The sequence below is a fragment of the Stegodyphus dumicola genome, chromosome X1 (genome assembly GCF_044657685.1).
Source record: "Stegodyphus dumicola isolate Sdum_Otavi_A_Nest chromosome X1, ASM4465768v1".
Taxonomy (NCBI): Eukaryota; Metazoa; Arthropoda; class Arachnida; order Araneae; family Eresidae; genus Stegodyphus; species Stegodyphus dumicola.
In genome coordinates, this window is record NC_140780.1 from 24,512,577 (window position 1) to 24,535,759 (window position 23,183).

At 32.2% G+C, this 23,183-nt stretch overlaps 1 protein-coding gene and 1 non-coding gene across 13 annotated transcripts in view; both read left to right on the forward strand.

Moving 5' to 3' along the window:
• LOC118194583 (inositol polyphosphate-5-phosphatase A-like) overlaps positions 1-23,183 on the forward strand; it is a 162,289-nt gene that overhangs the window by 74,241 nt on the left and 64,865 nt on the right. For all 12 annotated transcript variants that reach the window (XM_085807462.1, XM_085807463.1, XM_085807470.1 and 9 more), the window contains 4 exons: positions 6,480-6,596; positions 10,208-10,263; positions 15,650-15,734; positions 19,449-19,544. In XM_085807462.1, the coding sequence (XP_085663588.1) occupies positions 6,480-6,596; positions 10,208-10,263; positions 15,650-15,734; positions 19,449-19,544 (354 nt within the window). The remainder of the gene's footprint in view (positions 1-6,479; positions 6,597-10,207; positions 10,264-15,649; positions 15,735-19,448; positions 19,545-23,183) is intronic.
• LOC146993110 (small nucleolar RNA SNORD78) lies at positions 14,101-14,165 on the forward strand. The gene has a single exon (XR_015038813.1). It is a non-coding gene; the product is annotated as a small nucleolar RNA SNORD78 (small nucleolar RNA).

The window sequence follows — 23,183 nt, forward strand, 5'->3', positions numbered from 1 at the left end:
AAGCGAAAAAGTGTCCCTTTGATGAAGTTCCGATTACGCCAGTAACACGTCCTAAAGAACCATTCCAGGTAATTAATGTGGATATCCTAGGACCTGTAGAGCCAAGCTGTAGAGGTTACAAATATGTTCTGTGTGCTGTTGATCAATGTACAAGGTGGCCCGAAGCGGTGCCATTGAAGAATTTGAATGCCAAAGCAACATGCGATGCATTGTTGCAAATCTTTTCACGCACTGGAATTCCTCAAATTGTTGCTTCAGATCAAGGAACTAATTTTACTGCTTCGTTGACCCAAGAGTTTTTGAAAAGGATCGGATCGTCCCCAAGGTTCTCGACTCCTTATCATCCAAGTTCAAATGGCCTGGTAGAAAGATTTAATGCTGTTTTAAAGGAAATGATACATCATACCGTTAGAGAACATTCGGAAGGTTGGGAGAAACATCTACTGTATTTACTTTGGGCTTACCGAGAAGTTCCTAATGTTACAACTGGTGTTAGTCCGTTCCAAATGCTTTATGGAAGACGTCCTAATGGCCCGTTGTCTATTTTGAAATCGTCATGGACTAATGAAACTCCTGTTCCTTATGGACAGTTAAGTTCAGTTACCGATTATCTGAATGATTTGAAGACGAAATTGGAAAAAGCTGCTGAATACGCAGGACTTACAGATGTTGGAAAGCAACAAGCTTATGCATTCTACCGTAACCGAAAGACTCGTCATAAAGAATTCAAGGAAGGTGACAGGGTTATAGTTTTAATCCCTGATAGCCAAAACAAAGTTTATGCCAGATGGACGGGACCTGCTACGATCATCAAAAAGCATACTGATTATAGTTACATGGTACAAATGTCTGACAATTCATCAAAGCACGTTCACGCAAACAAGATACGAGAGTTCAATACCGCTGTGAATAATGTCGGTGTGATATATAATACAGATATTGATTTCGGCGAAGTTGAAAACGTTCCAAGAATTGTTCCACGGAAAGCAAAAGAACACTATTCTAATGAGGAATGTGATTTTACACACCTTGAACCGCATAAGAAGAAAGAACTTATGGAGATTTTAAGAAGGCATAAGAACCTAAGAACTGGTATTCCGAAAATCGCCAATGTGGGAGAACACAGCATCAAACTGAAACCTGGAAGTATGCAAGGAAAGCAGAAACCGTATCGAATACCTGAAGTTCTAAGAAATGAAGCTGATCGTCAAATAGATAAGCTTTTACAGCTAAAGCTAATCGTTGAATTAGAAAGTGAATATGTGCATCCAGTAGTTTATGTGTCAACAAAATGGAACGGTAACATGTGTAGACTAAAAGACCATGCTGAGTTTATTGATGACGTGACTTAAAATGACATGATAATATTCCCCAGTGAGTGGAGCATGACTGACGTTATGAACTATGAACTATAAGACATTTTGACTGTTTAGTTTGATTTTTTTTTAGCTAAAATGCTAAATTTTTTTTCTAACGTTATGTAATAGGTTTAAAGATTTAGCCAGGGTTTGCTAAAGTATTATGTTTAACGTTAATGATTGATTTGTATTGCCTCGTTTATATGATTATGATTATGTGAAGGATTTAAGTTTGAAATGTTAATTGAATGTTACATCCTTTTAAATGAATAGAATTACTGAATTTATGTTGAAGTAATTTTAATTTAAAATGGTAAGAATTAGTTAATTAAGTTCGACAATTTCGTGGATGTTATTTTATTTTGTTTCAAGAAATGTTTATATATGTGGATTTGACAGGTCATTGAAAGACACAATCAAATCTTTTCGAGGGGAGGTGTCATGACGTGATGACCACGCATGCGCAGTTTAGTCGAATGGTCTGCAACGCCTCTCTCTCATGAAACTGACTAGAGAAGAGTAGTTAGTAGGTAGTAGCGAAGTAACGAAGCAAATGTGTTGTATGTCAGCTTAGATGCAAGATACGAAGTGATACTTGTGTGTTCATCGTTTGTACTTATTATTTTTATTTGTGTGTTAATAAAGTTTTGTGCCGTTAAAATGGCTGTTTTATGCAACGCACACAATACGATACGTCTACGGTAGGAAGTAAATACATATCCAGAAGCTACACGCCCAAGAAAAAGAAGGATATGACATGGATTATTATTAATAAACACTGGATTTTTTACTTTGACCATAATATGTGCAATGAATACAAGGGGAATATATATTGTAGGATAACTGGCTTGCCAAAGAGATTAATTATGGAATAAGCTGTTCATCTGCTGAAGTTTAGTTTTTTTTTTTTTTGTTGTTGTTTTATATTTTCTAATTTTGATGAGTCAATGTAAGTTGAACTGCTCGATAATGAATTTCTGGTAAAATTGTTGTATCTGAAAGGCAAATCAGCTGTTTCAGCTTTGTAACAATTTCATAAGCTAAAACAGATGAAAATATGCCTAGGCTAAATGACTGTAACAGAACTAAGAATTCTTGTGCATTGCTTCAGGGAATCTAGCGGTTTGGCTCATCGAGGTTGCAGTGGCAGTCTGTCATTGGCCAAATCTTAAGTTGTAGCACAACAGATGCAGGCTGTAGCAGCACAATCAGCAAATTATGTAGCATAATATCCAGAAGAAAGATCACATCAGCGTAAATGTTGCACTTGAGGGAAAATGGCGTGGGGGGAAACTGCAGAAATGACACATCAACATAAACACTATACTAGGTTAAAATGTATGTGACATGTCCTTGAACATTATAGTTGCAAAATCTTCACCTGTGTCATGATATCTGGGATATCAGTCAAGAAAAATGCTTGGAATGAAACCATAATCTAGAGATAAATTATACATGCTCTTCTGTCTGATCAAAGTGTTTTTCTTAAATTCTAACCTAATAAATCACAGTGTCTCTTATATGCTGGAAAATACAGTATCTTGAGATGTTGCAATCCATGTGACTGAAATTCATTGCCAGAGTTCTATCACTTGCAGCTGCTAGAAGTCTCTGTTATTCCAGTGTCTGGAACATTTGTATACCAGACATGTTCTCATCTAGTGAATCCAGCAGTCAAGGTGGAATTGTAACCTTTTGTGTGTTGCTGAAGTGTTGACATTGATTGCTTAACGTGATTGTGCATTACCTTGCTGTAAGGTAATTCTGAAGTCCTTGTGAAGATATGGAAAAACTCGACTAATGATTGAAGCATTGTTATTGCAATGAAAAATTTCTGGTATATCATCTTTGTTTATTATTACTTTTGCACATTCCTTCACAAATTCCATTAATTGGAAAATATTGCCTTCTGCTTGTGATAGCTGAAAACTATCATTTTGTGATTTTTGTAATCATCATTACCATGAAATGTGGCAGCTGGCAATAAATTATTCCAAGCATTTTTAAATATATCTTCAGACATATCTTTCTATGACCTTCCAATAATCCATGAAGCAGATTTTATGTCAGTGTACTTGAAAAATTCTTGAATGGCCTTGTTACTGTTCTGAAAATTCAACATAGGTTTTAAAAAGACTATCTTACATCTGCATCAGTGTGCAAAGCACTCTGATACTTATTGGGCAAATTGAGGAAAGAAAAAGATGGAGACATTAGCTAAAACATTAAGTAAAATATGAGCCGAACAGTTGTTTATAATTGCTAAAATTTTACATCATCCAATGAATCAACTAATTTCAAACATTGCAGAGCATCTGGTGTGAAATGATTTTCAAAATCAGTCATTTGTTAATGTTTCTGTCATTTATGCTTTTATATTGAAGCGATGATAGAGAAAATATTACTCTTTCAAATGCCGAAGTTGTGTTATTCCCAATTGTGTAAAGTTTAAATTTGTGCATTCCTGTAACATTTGCACATGCCAGAACGTCTCACTTTAGAATCTTTGACACAAGGTTAGATCTTTTCTGTAGAGGTAGCTTGGGTATTTCAAAGTTCATATATTACCAGGCAAGACCAGTGTCATAACAGCAATAAATTCTGGAGATAACTTTCACCTTTAATGAGTTTGGTAAATACAAATGGATCAGCTGAAGCTTTATTGCCTGAAATTTTGAACTGCCTCATACCATGGTCATTTTTAAATTTGGTTAACCGACTTGTTGAATATATGAATTAAACTTTTTAACTTCATCCTCATGAAATATTTTGGCCAGAGCCATTAGCATTGGACTGTCAATGGTGCAGCGTCGCTATCTCATCTATTCAATCGCCACTTTGTCATAATTATAATTTTTATAATTATGAATAGTTTTTCTGTTATTCATTGTTGTTCTATTGACTCTCCAGTGTTATATTCCTAACATAATTTTGAGCTCAAAAAGTTCAAACTTTTAATTTGAAATACTAAAGTTCTAACTTTAATTTTAATAGTGCAATGTCAATTATACCAGCTCCAAAAAATAATAAGCTGAATCAAATTAAGAAGTTAAGGAAGAGCACAATTAGCAATGTTAACTGAACTTAAGTTCCTCAGAATCAAATTCCTTCTCCTATTGCTGTTGCTATGCCAGTGAACAGAAACCAGGATGAGCGACATGCTGCTCACAAAAAATATGTCTTGGACATTCAGTTATTGTTTATGTTAAAAAATAAATTATATTGTTAAAAAAATGTTAATCCCCCACAACCACTCAAGGGCGAAAAGTGTAGTCATAGCCAATGTTTATACAGTGTTAATTAATGTATTGCCATTAGCCAAGATGTTATTCTTAGCCAGCAGGTGTTTGAATGTTTACGAGTAGGAATCTCAGTTAACCCTTTCAGGACGGCGTCCCATATATGCATTCTCCAAGAACGTCTCTTACAGCCAGGCGTCCCATCCATGCATCGCTAGAGATTGCATTCAGAGGACGGGTGATGCGTATACGCATTTTAAGAAGCTGAAACGTTTTTCTGAAGGCCGGCATCCTATCTCCATTACTTTTGAAATGAACACAGTTTTAGGTTCCTGACCTTGAGTTTGATATAGTCTGCTTGGTATTTTACTCATCAGCTCTTGCAAGGGTGGGGTGGAGGAGAAAGCGTAAGCAGAGGTGAGCTCTTTAAATTGCTGCGCGCTAATGAAAACATTCGCGTGTCTGATTTATATCCAATTCCTTTTTTTTTTATTATTCTATTTTTTTCCTTTACTATGTACAGTCTTTTAGTGTTAGTATGTGGAGTAGTTACGTTTTTTATTGCCTTCAGATATATTTCCATTTCTTCACTTTTTATTTTGGAAAGCCTCACTTCCAGTGGTATTATGGCGGGAAGGCATTATTTATCAGAAGAAGAATACCCTCATATGGTCAATGAACCATTTAATTAATGCAGATGAGAGTGATGATTCATTTTCTAAAGAGTTATAAAGTGATACTTTTTCTGAGAGTTAGAAAGTGATACTTCTCCATGCTTCGAGATTTACCACACTCAGTCTTCATTTTAAATTTTGTTGCTTCTTACTGTAAATAGTCTTTATCGTGTTGTTTTATTAATTTTAAACTTTATTGATGGATTTTTATCAATTAAAACTTTGGAATAATTTGAATATCGCTTCCGAAAATTATTTTACAAGATAAAAAGTTTTTTAAGTATATTTTAATGTAAAATAAAGAAAAAAGCATTATTAAGTGCTAATTTTAATTTTTATAAGAGCTCAAGTAATAATCTAAAATGATACAAAAAATTGTGATGCTAGAAGCGAAACTTTTTTCTGATTTTTTAAATAAAATTAGGCTTAGCGATGCAAAACCTCCGTCCTGTACGGCGACTGCTTTCGATTTCCTTCCGTCCCGCACGAGCGTCTTAAACAAAGGTGCGCCGTCGCGAAAAGGTTAATGAGAAAAATCACTTTTATGGAAAAGCTTCTTGAGTATTATACTGTCCATTCCAATATTTTGTAAGGGGGAAAAAATCTTAAAAAATTGCTGAAGGCTCTTCTGAAGTCCAGATATTAAGATCATTCCGAATATGAGAAATCCAGATTTTAAACTTTCTATTATAAATGCTGTATTAAAGTAAATCGGTTGAGGATATTTTGTAGAAAGCATGAGCAATATCATTTCTAGTATTGGAATTAAGATTTCGGACCTGAAATCAAATTAAAAAAATACTCATATATAGAAATTTATTCCCATTTCATTAAAAATTTATCTCATATATAAGTTTGAAATGTTTAAATTGCATTTATTTAATATAATTCTTAGACTTCTGGTTTGGTTACAATATTAAAAAATATAAATGTAATGTCCTTTGTTAAATTTGGCAGAGTTCTGCTATAAATTAAGTTGGAAAAAGTGTGTTGTTATGTTTTGGATATGATAGTTTTATAAAAATTAATAGACAGCAGTTCATTGGTACCACTTTCCACATCTTAACTCTAAAACATGCTGGGCCATGTGATTTTTTTATATTATAATGCTTTAATTTTAGGAATCATCCATAACTCAACTTTATTCCACTAAAATATGCTGTATACACATTAATTTTTTTCTGTTTTGTTTCATTTTCTGTTTGTAGAGTAAATGGTCAAGGAAAGGATTCATGAGAACACGCTGGAGTATTGGTCATACAATCTTTGATCTAGTCAATATACATCTTTTTCATGATGCTTCAAATTTCATAGCCATGGAAGATGTAAGTTTTGTTTAAATGATTTTACTGAAACTTTTTCAAAAATTATGCTTTTATGTTTAATCAGATTTGCTTGAAAACAAGGGAAGTCTGAAAGATACTGCCATATAATGTAACTGGCAATTTAAAGGGAAGTTGAGTAACATGTTTCATGTGCCTTGTGAGTTGTTATTGGATTCGAAATCTGGTTAAATACATTTAGTTTTGAAATTATTAATGTGCTTTTCTCTCTTTTTGCATTCATGATTTTGATATCATGCTTCAATGCTTATGGGGGATGGTGAAGACCAGTTTTTATTCTATGAAACTAAGATATTTTAATGACATTCATTAATGAATTACCTTGGGATTCAGTCCGTGCTGCTTGTTGTGTGTTGCTGTGTCACGGAGAGCATGATCCAACTGATGCATGTGTGCATTGAGAAACACAGTTGACTGGATTGAAGGTATTTACTAACTCATGTAAAACAAAATGACCTGACTTGTACATGTGCAATATGCTTTGTATTACCATATCTACTTATATGTAGCTTGCATTGAAAATTAATATATTCATTGAAGTGGTAACATCCATGTTGCTTGTCCTGTATGAGTAGAAAATGGATTTTTTTAAATGCCTAAAATTTCTATTATTTCTATGTTCGAAATTTTCATAAATTTACTTAAATTGAAAATATTTTTGTATTGGCTGTTGTGAAGATTTTTCAGTTTATTAGGCCATGTTGGGGAAATAAATCATTCCGCTATGCTGTTTCTGAAGCTAGAACTTACTCTGTTTCTGTTTTCAAGGTCTTGGTTCCAAACAGAGTTAAAAGCAAAAGTTCATAGTTTTGCTGGACGAGCACTCCACATATGTAAAAATGAAGTAATTGCCTGTTAGCATTTCTTAAAATGTTTTATCTGTCCATCTTTTAACCCCTAGTCTTATGATTTGAATTACAAAAGTGCATGCCATAAACACCAGCTAGGTTGGTCACAAATCAAGATATTTTCATGATTTGGCTAAGCATTTGAACTGGAGGCAACTCTAGCATCAGTTATGTCTAAATACTTCATTTTCCTAAAAGATTTATGTTTCACTTTCCTAAAAGCTGCATTTTTGCAAAACTGCCTGACATTAAAGATATATTTCTAAAGTCCCGGTTGTATTACTAAATTGCCAAACTGAAGAATTGATTGCTATTTCACCCATAGTAATCAAATAGACTGTTCTGTTATTAATACTTCATCTTTTTTTTTCATTTCTGGCTTACAAAATGCTAAGAAGTTTCTTTGATCAAGTAAGGGAAAATAACAATAATTGGTAGCTTTTAAATGTAGTTTGACCATCTGAAAAATACTAGTGAAAAACCAGACAAATCTTGCACTTGTCTTTTGATAGAGCTTATCTCTATTGTTAACCAAAATATTATTTGCAAAATGCAAACATTTAACTATCTGGTTGTAATGAAAGTTTTCCACCAAAAAACATTCTTAATAAAGTTAGAAAAAAAACCCCGCGAAATCAGTACCTTTAGTGCAGGTAGTAATCACCACTCAAATCTATAACTTTCTGCCAACATTTTGGTAGTGTTTCAAACCTTCAGCCCAGAATGGAATATAGCACCAGCAAGATGTAGCTGCAGGTGTAAAAAAAGGTAGAAAGTCTAAAGGAGTAATGTCAGGGCTGTACAGTGGGTGTTGCAAAACATCCCATTCAAGTCTGTACAGAGTCCAGCTGGTGAATGATTCATTATTTTGATGGAGTATATTACCTTCTTGTGCCGGAACTCAGTTTGACATTTTCCCTTGATAGTAGCGTCAGCATGGACTAGTATCTTGCTGTACACTTTACTGTCTGGGGTTTGTGCAACCTTCACTTTCATGATCCAAATTTATCCTTTGACTATAGCATTTACTATCTGTATTTAATGGTTTTCATATGCTAGTTTTTCATAAAAGAAATTTATGCATTTGATCTTATTGCTTGCTATTTTATACCTATATGTAACATTAAAAGAAATTTATGCATTTGATCTTATTGCTTGCTATTTTATACCTATATGTAACATTGTCTTAAATTTCCACGCATAAGTATGCACTGAATGGTGCATGTGTTCTTGTCTTTATTATTTTAAGTTTTGAAAATATATAATCTTTTGTTTGTTGCAACATAACCCCCATGGGTTTAGTTGCAAAAAATTCCAACGAACCAACCATGCTTTTAAAATTTCTACCAGCATACTATGTTGACAAAAATAAATTTGGATTTTACCAACTGTATCATCTTATCATGAAACATTTCTTGTTTTTCTTATTTGATTAACCCTAAAGGTAGGAAATGCATATATGGAAGATAAAATATATGCAAATTAAAATTACAATTTAAATTAGCAATAGCCAGTTAATTCCTCATATTTAATTTGGGCATTTCTCTCTCTGTTCTAAAAATATTGTTAACTGTTTCTGGACTGTGTTCTTTCTAGATCAGTCCATATAATATGACTTGCATAACATTGAAGATGTAACTAATTCAGAACTTGAACTCAAAATTTTGAGAACAAACCTTTCTCTTGGTGAACTTCCATATTGAATAGCCATGCTCTTTTGCATCTCCTTCTCTTCTTGCTAAGACGCTGCCTCGCTGCTCTATTCCTATTACAATATCAGAAAGGTAAATATTTTTGAATAGGCATGATTAGAGTGCCAAGTGACTTGTGGCCGCAAATGTCAATTGAAATAAAGATGAATATTTATTTGCCTCAACTGCAAAGTTTGTTTTTCAATAGTGATCAGCATTCTATGCTATCAATATTGCTAAGTTTGCTGTATTGCATATAGTTACTGAAAACTTAGTGTATTAAAATTATTTTTTTCCTAGTGAACAGGATTTTCATTATTGCATATAGTGTCTGAAATAGATTATAGCATGCATTAAAAAATTCTACTTTTTAGGTACCTTGAAAGATGTTGCAGCAAAATAGTTTTGGCAAGCAGTGTTGGCAAATTAACTTTTAAAAAATTTAATTTTATGAAACTAATAATGTATGTTTATATTAGATTTCTGGTGCTATGCTTAAAGTTTCAGTAAATTTAGATATGCTTTTCTGTTTTGATAATTGAAAACTGGCATCTGTTAATGTATTTATTTTGAGACTGTTTTTAATTTTATAACATCCAAGAATTATATTAGAGACAGTTTATCTTTGCTGATTTCTGAAATTTATTTTTAGTATTCATTATTAATATGAAAATACATATTTGTTCAAATGAAGCTTTAAAAAAATGGTGTGGATGTTTAGGTCTGCTTTTTGCAGATTATGATTTAACAATTTTGCAGCAAAAACAAAAACTGTGTATGAATTTGCTTTTGCTAAAGTGACTGGTCATTGAAAGTGTTTTTTTTTTTTTTTTTTGTTAAACATTTTGCTGAATATGTTGAAAGCGTAGCGTAATGCTTCATTGGCATTTAAGCTTTTTAAAATGTGAATCTAATTGATATTACTGTTGTTTACTTCTATTTGATATTGCTATTACTTTGTTTTCAGTTGGTATTATTATTATTTTATAGTCACCAATGTACTTCATTTTAAACTTACCTGATATGTGATAGGACCAATATTTTTATATTTCAGTTTCCGTCAAGATACAGTAAAACTAGGCAAAATGCATTAGGTTATTTATTACAAAAGTAAGTGTATTTTTCATTTTACTAATTTTTCTAGATACTTATGGTATTTATATTTTAAAAATTTCATGATTTTTTTTTTCTTTTCAAATGCTTTGTAATATACTGAACTCACCTGTGATGATCACCTTTTGTAGACAGATAATTGCTATTGAAAGTCAACTATATTTCTGAGAACATTAACAAACACTGGTTTTAAACATTACCTCTGAGGTGACCAAAATCATCTGAAAAACCTTGAGTGTGTTTAAAAAAGAATTCACTGTTTGTATAAAGGCATTTGAGAATCAATCGTTATTATTGAAAATGTGTGATAAAGAGTTAAAATCAACAAAAATGCAGAAATTATTTTTCATCATAGTAAAAAAGTTAAATGAACTCATCTGTATTTTCACATACCATCAGATGATAATTCATGTTAAGAAATCACTATGGGCTGTTTGTCTTGCTTCATTGTCTTGCAGTCCTTGTGTGAAGAGTTGTTGTTAAAAAGGTTAATCAGTTGCAAAGAAGACCAGGTTAACCACTTGTTGGAGGTTAGAATAATCATAAGACAAAGAGTATCCACAAAGTGCTGAACAAGCCACACATTCTTATTTCCAGGATTCAGAGAAGCCTTCTAGGTTTAGGAACAGTTCGATGCTAGCCACTATGAGGTGCTTGCTAAAAGATCATAATTCATCTGCATGATGTGGCTTGCATTAACTTCATAGTTTCATGGAATGATATCTGGCAGGTAATGATTTGCAGAGCTCAAGCCACCTCAGTAGAAATAAATTCATTATTGTCTGTTTACTAGTCTCAGGCTCAATCTGAAATTTTCTTTCTTTAGTGAATATAATCGTTGTAACATCAAATGAAGGGATCAGTTTGATTGTGTGAGGGATGCAACAGGCAAGCATTATTTTGAATGGATATGCAGAGTATCACATCTTCTGTATAAATATCTTTAAGTCTAGAACATTCATATGTGTTATTTTGACACTCAGTTGTGTCTCTGCCTTTGTATCTTTCATGCATATTTTTTAATTTTATTAATTGTAGGTGACTTTTAACCAATTTGCTTAAGGAATGAACAGAATTTTTGTGTTTGAAGTTGAAGGAACTCTTATGATTTGTTTCATGCAGAATACCTGATGTTATAATTCTAACACCTTGTAGAATTCCAAAAGTGTGTACTTTTTCTTCATTGCTTAGATGAAAACAAATCCCAATGTGGCATGCAATTCACCTTCTTTCATGTTTCTCATATTAATATAAGTTACTTTTCTTCATTCTCAGTGAAAAATGAATTAATCTTGTAGCTACTATTGTAAAAATCATTGCATTATGCAATTGCTTCTAAGTTACAGTGCTCATTTAAACCCTTTCAAATGTCAAATATGAATTTGGTGAAATGTTTTGACCAACTGCTGTTTCAGAAATAAAATATGCATTTTGATTGCCTTTATTTATTAAGGAGAAGGACATTTTAAATCTGAAGGCTATGGCAGGTGAAGCATGCAGAACTAAGACTTGTTAATAAAACATATTGTGTCAGTTGATAATTTTGTAACATCATACATTGAGTAAAATAACTGATAAGTATAAAACAGCTTGTTAAGAAATACGAATACTATTTGAAGAAAAATTTTAGATAATTTAAAAAGCTAGAAGCAGATTTTTTTTATTATTTATTTATCAGATACATACCAGTGTAGAAGTACAGGTAGTCCTCCTTCAACACAGCATCCTGTAACATGGGTTCGCTATAACACAATTCATAAATTGCAAGAACCCTTCTTCTTCTGATACTCTAGTGAGCAGTCAGCTATGTTGTTAACAAGGATTAAGTAAACTGTGTAGTGTGGCATGGAAAATATTCCTAAATTGATTTGCTTCAGAGAGGCAAGAATATTCTACCTTGAGTTTGAAAAGCACTTATTCACTGAGCTCTTGCACCTGCTGAATTTAGTTACTTTGTTATGCACAGTAATGAGTATAAGAAGCCTCCCCCTTTTTTCCTTTTTAAATATTCAGGTTATCTTGCAGCTTTCGGTGTTTTTGAAAAGAATGATCAATAAATTTGTTTTTTGATAATGCCAGTTTGCAATATATTTGAGAAATATTCTAGTTAGATTCTTAGGTGATTGTGGCAAAAATTATTGTCTGTTATTTGTCTTGGGAGGTATGCTTTCTAAGAAAAACTGGTATGTATTCACATTATTTATGGAAAACATCAGCCTGTACGCCAGGAGCCAAATCCAGGATAAACTATTAGAAATCAGTGGATTGAATTGCTTGGCCTCTGATTGATAAGATATTCTCATATAAGAGCTGTTTAATGGTTCACTTAAGTATTATTTGCTGATACTGTGCTTTAGTGTCTAAAGTCTAAACCCAACAGATGTGCATGCATATACGAAAAGTATAAAATGGATATTTATAGCAGCATACATAAAAATAGAAATCTGTTTGAAACTTCATTGAATTAACTTTGTAACTGCATATATTTCTAATTAGCCAATATGAAAATTTTTAATATCAGAAAGAGAATATTAATGTAGTTCATTTATTTTGTTATGGGCTATCTCATAAAGGCTCTCTGCCTACTTTGGAGGTCTTACTTATTGATGTGAGGAAAACTCGCTTATTGATGTGCGGAAAACTCGGTTATTGATGTTTTGGAATTTATAAAAATTCACTCACTCAGCCAGTTCAGAAATAAAGAAGTCAGACCCAGAGCAAACTCTCATTATTTTGTGCTTTTTAGCCTCTGAGGCAAATAATATGTTTCTATGAAGCTTCTTAATTGTGCTCAGTTTATCAGGACTACTATTTCGTCTAATCACTTTTGCGAACATGTGGGTGTCCTGAGAAGAACAGTGAGTTTACTTTAAAGTATGTCTGATGAAATTGTAGAAGATATGACAAAGATGGGAAGGATTTAATTACCCTTTATTCTTCATGGGTTATAGCTGCTCCCACACTTCAGGATACAAAGACCAGTACTTGTGGTCTGAACAAAAAAAAAAAAAAAAAAAAAAAAAAAAAAAACTAAATTTAAATAAGAGCGCTAAACTCAAATACTATACAAAGACTAGTATCACTAAAATTGGCCTTTTAGATCTTTACATATGTAATACGCAGAATGCGGGAAAACTACAGTATGTCTTCAATATCAAGAGGACTAAATTTCTGGCCTTAAAGGCAGACAGCAACTGGCTGAAAAGCACACATGAAATAAGGTGGCAAAAAGTCTCTCTCTCTCTTAACTCCTTCTGGACTAAAAGCCACAACTTAAATATTTAATAGTTTGCAAGCTCAATTTGCATACTAAAACTAACCGCATTTATTCTGGCCGGAAGTGAAAATTAGAGAAGACACTAAAGTTTTAAAATAAAATAAACATTAGTAAAACATAAAATCCTTACAAGTTAATTGGCCTCGCATATGATAATCCCATATTTTTTAAAAGGTTCTAGGACTAAGAATAACGTATTATGCAAAATATAGCTTATACATTCTACAAGGAAGATAATTAATTTATTTGAATACCATACTGTAAGGAAAGCAAATATATAAAGTTTTATTTCAGAAGTTTGAAGTTATTAACTATTGAAATATATTCTTAAATGTTTAAATAGATTTTTTCAGATCATTTTGAGGAGGAAAATTATCATATATTTTTAATATTATAGAATGCCTATTTCATAAAAATTGCCAAATAGCTCGTTCATTTGCTTAGTTAGGTGGTGAGTATTTCATAAGACAAAACACCTATAAAATCTGCAGATTAAAAAACCTTGCATTCAGTCAAATTTTGATGAGCTGAATTGAAGGGACTTCTTAATCCCTTCAGTTCAAGGATGTTCATCAAAGTTTGTCTGAATTGAAAGGACTATGAAAAATTTCGTGCTGAAAAATTGTTTGACTAGTTTACATTTGAAGAAAATCTAGGATTCTTCATAGATATGCATGTAAGTATTTAATTAAATAATAATGCTTTTTGATTAAATAAAAATAATGTCTTGGGCATAGTAATAATGCTGAACCTCTTAAAGCATAATTAAAAGCAAAAAGTTAATCATAATTAATTTAAGCTATGATATTGTGGCAGTTGAAATGATATAGGCATTCCTGGATTAAGTGATGCTGACATAAAACCATACAGTTCCGTTAGTGATTTAGATTGTACACATGCGCTTGAAAAAGAAACGATAATTTTTTTCCATGATTATGACTATATTTCTCTTTCTTCCAATGATATAAATATCTGTAAATGTTATTAGTGATGCAGTCCAAATGATATTAAAATATTATCTTTTAATTTCTGAATGGCAATGTTTCAAATTTCTTGAATCATCAAAAATAGAAAAAGGGAAGCAGTTCAGGTTTATTTAATTACAAATAAAAATGTAGGATATACTGCTGAAATAAATCTTCTTGAAAGTGTGTTTTTAAATGCTAAGAAGTGAAGTGAAGGTGACTAACTCATTCAAAAGACCATGGAAATGAAAATTACTCCACATTTAAGGATTGTGTGAAGTTGGTTTGTGATATGACCTCAGGGATTGACTCATGACTTTTAGGGATAATATCAGACTTCAGCTGATAGGGAAGGAAAAAGTCAAGAAACATTTTCATTATCATTCAAAAACAAGTTTTTCTTATTAAATTCTGTGCATTGAAGAAATTTGCTTTATGGAGAAAGTTTACATTAAGTTTTTGTACAATTTGTGGAAAATGTAAGTTTTACTATTAAGTACTGGAATTTGTTTTAGTATATAATAACTGTTCATTATAGAGAAATGTTGCAAATGTTTGTGCTTCACATTAAGATGTTTGAAATGTATTTGGCAAGGGGCATGGTAAGTTCATGAACAAGTTTGTTTCTTAATTTAGCTGCCAAAACTTAATGGTCATTCATATCAGGCAGGCTTTATAAAGCATGCTTATTGTTGACTAATTAATCTCTCATTTATAATTATTAAATATTATTTGTAACTTTACCACCTTTGATGAGGGCCAGTAATTTATATTGTTTTTAGATATTGCAAAAGAATAGAAAAAATATAAACAAAAATACGAAAATGATGAAAGGAGCAAGCTGTTCAAAATATAGGAAATAGAATGTTCTTATTCTATTTCTTATAGTGACTGCATAAACAATCATTGCTGTTTTCCCCCCTTGTATACAGAATATAATTATAAAAAATATATAAAAAAAAAAAGGTTTTGAAAATAAAAGAGAACAGTATTCTTTCTTAAGTATTTAAAAAAAAAATATATTATCTCATAGCCATTTTGCAAATTGTCTTGAATGTTTTTTTTTTTTTTTTGTTTGTTTTTGTTTAGTATCTATTTTAGATAATGATATATTACAGGTTATAAAACTGGTATATTACAGGTTTTCTACTGACCAATATGAGAAAGTACCATTCTTTATTTTTGGAGACTTTAATTTTCGCCTAGATACCAAAGGTGTAATACAGGTAATATCTTTAGAAAAATAAGTTAGCATAGTAATTATAACATTTATGTGTTAGATAAATGGAAATAACTCTAACAAGATAGCTAAACATTGTTTATTCTGTACTTCTACTAGCTGTTTTTATGTGTTAGAGTTATAATATGTATTATCTTACAGTTACATATGTTGCAGTAATATTCCTCTAAAATATGAGACATAAATTTTTGTAGTTTATAATTAGTCATGCAAATAGAATATTCAAATTTGTTAACAGATATCTTAGTGTATATTATTTTCTAAAATTGAAGGAATCTACAAGTAACAATGAACTTGCCAATTTAGTTTGAGTTTTACATAGTTGTAAAAAAAAAAAAAAAATTTATATCCATGGTTTCAAAAGAATAATGCACCGCTTTAAAAAATGAGCAAGAGCTTCAAGTTCTAATAACGTGTATATTGCTTGTAATATTAGAAGGTGTAGCAAACATAGTTGTGTGTGTTATTTAAATTAGTAATTTGTGGGGTTTTTAAAATCTTAGTGATATAATCACTGGTTTACAGGAAAAAAAAGCTGGTGATAAAATCTGAATGTGAATATTTTCTTCCATTTTCTTCCCCTTTTTTTTTTTTTTTTTGTTTGTTTACCTTGCCAATTCTTTTTTTAAATGACCAACATAAAAATTTCAAGAAAAATCAAGTTTTATTTATTTTTAGATGTATACAAAACAAAATATTTCACCTTTATGCTGAATGTATAATGGCCTACCATACTTTTCCTTTCCTTTGGAAATTTTTCTTTAAAATTTCAAAAGGGAGAGTACACTTTATTTACATTTATAAATATTGTTGTAGTGAATCATGCATATTTCAATATTTCTCAAAAGAGAAGATATCATGTTGATGTATCAAAGACTAAAAGGAAATACTCAGGGATTTCTGTGTTTTTGCTAGAAATCTCAGATAATGCATTGCTTGCTTTTTAGCATAAAACTTCCACCCTTGTCCTTTCAATCTCTGCTCTCAGATTGACTTTGAGTGAATGCAAGAGCTGTCTTTTTCTTCTCTCTAATGAATTCATCTAATGTGGGCTGTTCATTACTGTATGTTATGGACAGAGAGATCAGTCTCATTATTTAATAACCACACCATGTAGGTGTCTATGCAAACTGAAATTTCATTTGCAGTAACACAGTTAATATGTAAGACTTCAGAATTTTTTCATATATTAAATGTGCCCACCAATGGGCGAGCGGTAAAATCACTGAACAGTGGTAGGTATGACCTGGGTTTGATTGCAGGCAAACGTGCTAGCTGCATGGGCATTTTTATGGTTTTCCTCATATGTAACCTGTATATGAGCCAGTTTCCCTTAAAATGTTCTCTACAATGGCATCTCTTTAGGCAGATAGCCCTAATGTGCTTTGCCATAAGCAACTAAATCAAACCATGTATTAAATATTGACCTCTTTAATGTTTAACATTTGTATGTTGCAACACAAGCTAAAATATTAAGAATTTTATAGTCAGTAAGGAAATTTTTGTATCTTCAGATATGAAAAACTGAATTCCAAAGAATAGTAAATGACAGGTTAATATGTAATTAAGTGGAAATATTGTTTCTGTTGGTGGAGATTTCTGAAACATGGGGAAGGGAAAACTAAACACAGTTAGAATTATCTATGATATGTGTTTTTCATAATAAACTGAATTGCCTGTTTACTTTTATTTCTCTAGATTAAGTATTACAAAAGCCATGTACCAGATGGTCCAAATTTCCTTGATATATCCAGAATACTAAAAAAAAATCATACTTTTGTTGGACCATGTGTCAAAAAATGCCAGCTAGAGATGCTAAAAGGTGTTAAATAATAAATATTACTACCATCCGAGTCATTTACTTTGCATGACCTAAGATATGTCATTATACTAGGCTGAGATAACCAATATGTATTTTGCTTATAGGTCAACAGATAGAAATGGATGTATGTGAAATTAAACATAAAATATATGTACTACACTAGCTATTTAACACATCTTTAAGGTCTTTCAGTCCAGATGCAATAAGTATGCACAGCTAGTGTTCATCTCCTTATAGAGCCAGCCACTAGGAATAGGAGATTACAGCCAGCAAGTAGAATTTCCACCCTGGTTTTTGTAGTTATGTTCTTAAGGATGAGTTTTTCCATTGTGGGTATGCACATGTAGGTATATGACAAGCCATATAGCTTTATACTATAAAACTATAGTTCACTATAAATGTTTGCATTGGTACTCTTTGATTGGTCTTTCTTTCTTTCTTCATGACTTGACTAGTGAAAGACATTCCCAGAGAAGATCTTGTCAAATCTGCAGTTTAATGTTCCTGGTATTTCAACATATTTATTTTTATACAAATGTTTTAATGATTGAAACTAATATGTATCTATATTCTAACATATTTTATTTATTAACAAGTTTTATATAGTTGTTAATAAATAAAATAATTCTATCATCAAGTTCTACTTATGATGCTTCCTTCCCTAAAATGTATATATGTGACATGTATGGAATAGACTGAAATATATATACCCAATAACACAGGGGTTCTCAGCCAAGTTAAATTTTCATGGTTTCAGGTGTGGGATGTGGTTAGCCTTTTACTCTTTTAACTTGTTTTAGTTTATGCATATAAAAAATTACTCTTACTCAAGTTTTATCAACATTTTCTATACTTCTGGATTAATTTTAAGCACATTAAAAATAATCTAAATTTAAGTAGATGTATATGCATTTTTGAGTTTTGGAGTTGCATGGGGCAAAAAAGCTTGAGAGCCACTCAGTAATGTAAGCTCAAAATATACCCGTAGACTTATACCACCATAATATGAAATGTATAACTATTTTTAAAAAGTTCGTGAAAGAATCATATCACATGTGTAAAACTTGCAACAACTGAATTTTGTTGTTAAAGGATGTTAGTATATTCTTTATAAAAGACATATGTGAAGTAATATCTTGTGGGGCAACATACACAAGTGATCTCATGCAAATAGAAATTAAAGCATCTTTTGACTACTTAGTGTGATGCTGCATTTTGCAAAAAGTGTGCTCGAATGCAAATACTTGGGTTTCTTTGATCAGAGACAAATTTTAATCAAACCACAAACACCTTTTTGGCAAATGTTTTATCCTCCAACTTTATTTTTCTGTATTAAGTGTTTCTGTAAGGTCAGCATATCTAGATAATACAAGCTATTCAGTATGATATAACGGACTGTCTGTGATGTGCATTTAAGACAGGCATTCTACTAATGCTTCCACTGAAGTGAATGTGTGTACATTCAAGTTTCAAAAAAATTTCTTGGCTGCAGTTATTCCCCCTCCCCACCTCCCCCCGTTATTTGCATTCAGTAATTTGTGGTAGGAGTTTTTAGGCTTGTAAAAGGGAACGAAAAGTTTTATTATTTAAAAATCACAACTGAGTCATTTCTTTAAAAATACTTCCATGCTAGGTGTTTTAAACTTTGTGCCTGTCATTGTACGCAGGTGTTTGGCTCTTATTTATGTTTTACATTTCTGCAAATCAAGTAAGCCTTATATTTAAATTTTAGATAGTGATTTAGATGTATAATTAAAATATCGGTAATGTTTTTGTGTTGATTGATTTTAATATTTCTGTATATCTTTTTTCTTTACTCTTTAATTGAATAATCTGAATATTTTATAAGTTCCGCAATTAATCAGAATTATTATTTAGAAACTGACCAACCAAGCTGTTCCTGTCTATGTCAAAAGTGCCAAAAATGGAGAAGTTGAAAAAATATTGTATAGAGATCCAGGAAATGAAAATAAAGTAAGTCTTTTTATCCTCACAGCAAAATTTAAAATGGAAATAAAGTAAAATTTCTGCTAAGATTCTGCAATATCCAACGTGAACTTCTATGTGTAATGTGCAGTGTGCATCAGAAAAATGTGTGCGTACTTTGAACTGTCATAAAAAATTTATTTTCCTACCTACAAAATTAAATTTCTAAGGAAAAGTAATGTTATGTTTCCTCAGTAGGTAACAGCAGTCATTGTTCTAGCTGTATAACCCAGTTAGTGTCAAGAGAGTAACATCAACATAGCAGACATGTGTTTGAGCTTTCAAGAGCAGATGCAGGTTATTAAGTGGTAGTGAAAGTTTGAGAATGTTGCTGTAGTTCAGAGAAAGTGGAGATGTGAGTGTGGGACTAATCCACCTTCAAGGGTAATAATTACATGTATACAAGAAAAATCTGAGGTTCGTGGAACAATGTGTGAGGGGCATAAAAGCTAATCAGGCCGACCTTGTATGGCTACAAGTGATGAATCTTCATTTGCGATGCTTGAACTGTTTCAACATTCACCAAAACAAATCTTCAAACAAGGCTTGCATGAAAGTGGTGTAAGTGTTAGTAGTGTGCTATACATTCTGAAGAAGGGCAAGTTGAGGGTACATTCCAAGGCTGGGGTAACAGCTAAATGATGATGACTCAAATCGCTGGGTACACAGCTTTGTGAACGAGACCAGAATGTGCTTAAACGTGATTCAGGGTTTATGGATAGCATTGCTTAGTCAAATGAGGCATAATTTAAACTTAATGGAATTGTCAGTATGCATAACTGTGTGTAATGGATTGAAGATAATCCCCACATTACTGTTGAAAAGCTGTGAATTTGCCTAGTGTAAGTATGTGATGTGGTTTGTCTCCTAAGGTATCATATGGTCTTTCTATTTTGAAGGTACTGTAACTGGAGGAGAGTATTTAACATTGCTTGGTGATTCCATTTTCCTTGTCATTCTTGCAATATGCGGTAATGATAGGTTATATTACCAACAAGATGACGCCTCTCCTCAACATAGCATACCTGTATCAAAATGTACTAGAACAGTGGATAGGGTGCAGGGAACCAGTTGAGTTCCCTGTATGCTCTCCACACCTTACGCTGCTTGATTTTTTGTATGAGGTACAGTAAAAAATGAAGTGTACTGTTGTTAACCATGCAACCTTCACACACTTGGATAAGATTATAGTGGTTTGTGCAGAAATCCCATTAGACACTGTAGTGCGAAGCACAAGTCAGTGATGATTCGTACTCTGAAATACTCTCTTTTGCAAAATAAATCGAAGCACCATGGAGGAAGTGGTTGTTTTTGATGAAATTGAATATGTGTATAGCTCATACACAGATAATAAAATAATTTAAAAATTAAGGTCATAGTACCTGTTCATGGCTCACAATCACCCACTGAGTGTTCAAATTAGTAGTTGGTCGAACCGCCGCTGGTGGCAACGCATGCTTGAATTTGTCGAGGCAAGGAGTGGTATAGGTTCCTAATGTCATCCTGCGACACATTCTGCCAGGCATTCATCAGTTGTCGTTTCAGATCTGCGATATTTTGTGGTGCCCAAATCTGGCGGCCTACTATGTCTCAGACATGCTCGATTAGTGAAAAGTCTGGTGACACATGATTCCAACTTCCCCTTCTCTCAGTGTAAAGGCCCACTAGCAGCCAAGTAGTGCTGAACACTGGTAAATTGGTCTTGAGTTCAAATCCCGTTGAACATGGGGCATGGCTGCATGGGTGTTTCTGTAGTTTTCCCCATGTATAATGTGTATATGAGCCAGTGTTCCATAAAAAGCCCTCTACAAAGGGAAGAGGGCATCTCTTCTATCTTAAGCAGATAGCTCTTGTGTGCTTTACCCAACCAGCCCCCCATGTAGCGATCATCCTTCCAATAGTACCCTCTTCCTTCCCGGTCCTTGAATTGAAGCATATGTGCTTCAATTTTTCTTACAGCTTCTTTACATAAAATATTCTACATAACAATGCGGCATAAATAACAGTATTCTATACTGTATTATATATTGATATGATTATTACTGACCTTTATAAACATGTGCAATATTCTAAAATTTTAAGTTATTAAATTATTTTAAGATTAATTATTAGTAATTTTATTTAAGATTATTTAAATTAGGTTTTCTAGAGGCATTTCACTTTGATATAAATCTTTCAGTTCTAGTTAGCAATCTCAATTCCAATCCATCTTTACCCTCAGTTTCTAATGAAATTATTTGATAGCTGTTTTCATTTTTCATCAGTAGAGGGTGCCAGCAGCTTGACATCCTTCTTATCATTCTTATTGCCTAATCGTATTACTGGTTTTTCCTTCATCATTTGCACTTCTGCAGTTGAAGAAGGAGTTTCTATATTTAAACCTTCAAAACTAGTCCTGTGAATTTATAAATATTGAGCTAATTCTTTTTGCTTTAACTCCTGCAATAATGGCTATTCGGCGTGTCATTTTAACTCGGATACACTTGAGTTCACATATGTAATATTCAATTAAAAACTCTTCCTTGCCAAATATAGATCTCAAAAGCTTAATAGCTTTTCCATAATTCTATTTAGAGAGCAAAATCTTCTAATAAGATGGCGAGTTCAGTTTCATGCATTGAAATGAATGATCAAATTTATCCTCAGATTAAGAGATTCATATTCCAAGTAAACAATATTTTCATTGCCATTTTGTAAAAGATAATTTTAAAGCAATTCAACAATATTCGTATTCAACTGATACACAGTTTGCTTCACGTTAGTGCCTTTTCTTCTTTAAAACTGCTTTCTCTATAGAAAACAAATCATTTCTCAAAAACAATGAGCAATCCAGACCTTTTTAAGGTTTGTTTGAAATTAAAATAGGTGAAAATTATGCAGGATACCTCTGTTTGATAAGGAGAACTTTGCTGCTGAACAGTGTAAATTATTATGAAATAAATGCTGTATATCTTATATTTATTACTTTTTGTATTTTGACTTAAAATGTTGTCTTTAGAATTTAAAGAAAATTCTGAAAAGTTTTCTCTTTCATTATGAAAATAACTTGTACTTGCATAGATCTTAAAATGTTTTCCTTTTTTCAGATTATTTATTAGAAGCAAATGCATTACTTAAAACTTTTAACTTTTAATCAATATCACTCCAATTAATTGAGAAAAATGTTTATTGTGGAAGACTTAGGCTTATGAGTGCCAAGTGACTGAAGCTGTGAAAACTAGTAGTTCATTCCTGGTGCTTTTCTTAGCAGTTGAATGGGCTGGCTTCAGAGGGGTTTTGCTGTTTTTATGTATGTAAAATAAATGTGAGAGAGCTCCCCTAGGAATGTCCTCTGTAAATTTGTTACACCTCAGACTCTGATAACTCTTGTGTGATTTACTGTAATTAATTAATCCAAACTAGTCTCGTACATATTTGCAGGTAGAGAGAGAAAATGTGACAGTGACTCACTGGTTTGGGTTAATTTATTATGGCTATTTGCATTAAAGCTTATATGCAACAACTTTATTCAGAGGGAGATGAATTATGTGTAATTTGCGAGAAGAATAACTGCATTATCAATTAGCATTAATTGAGAATTTCATACTAGAAGGAACCATAGAAGGCATAGGGAAATATGTTTATTAA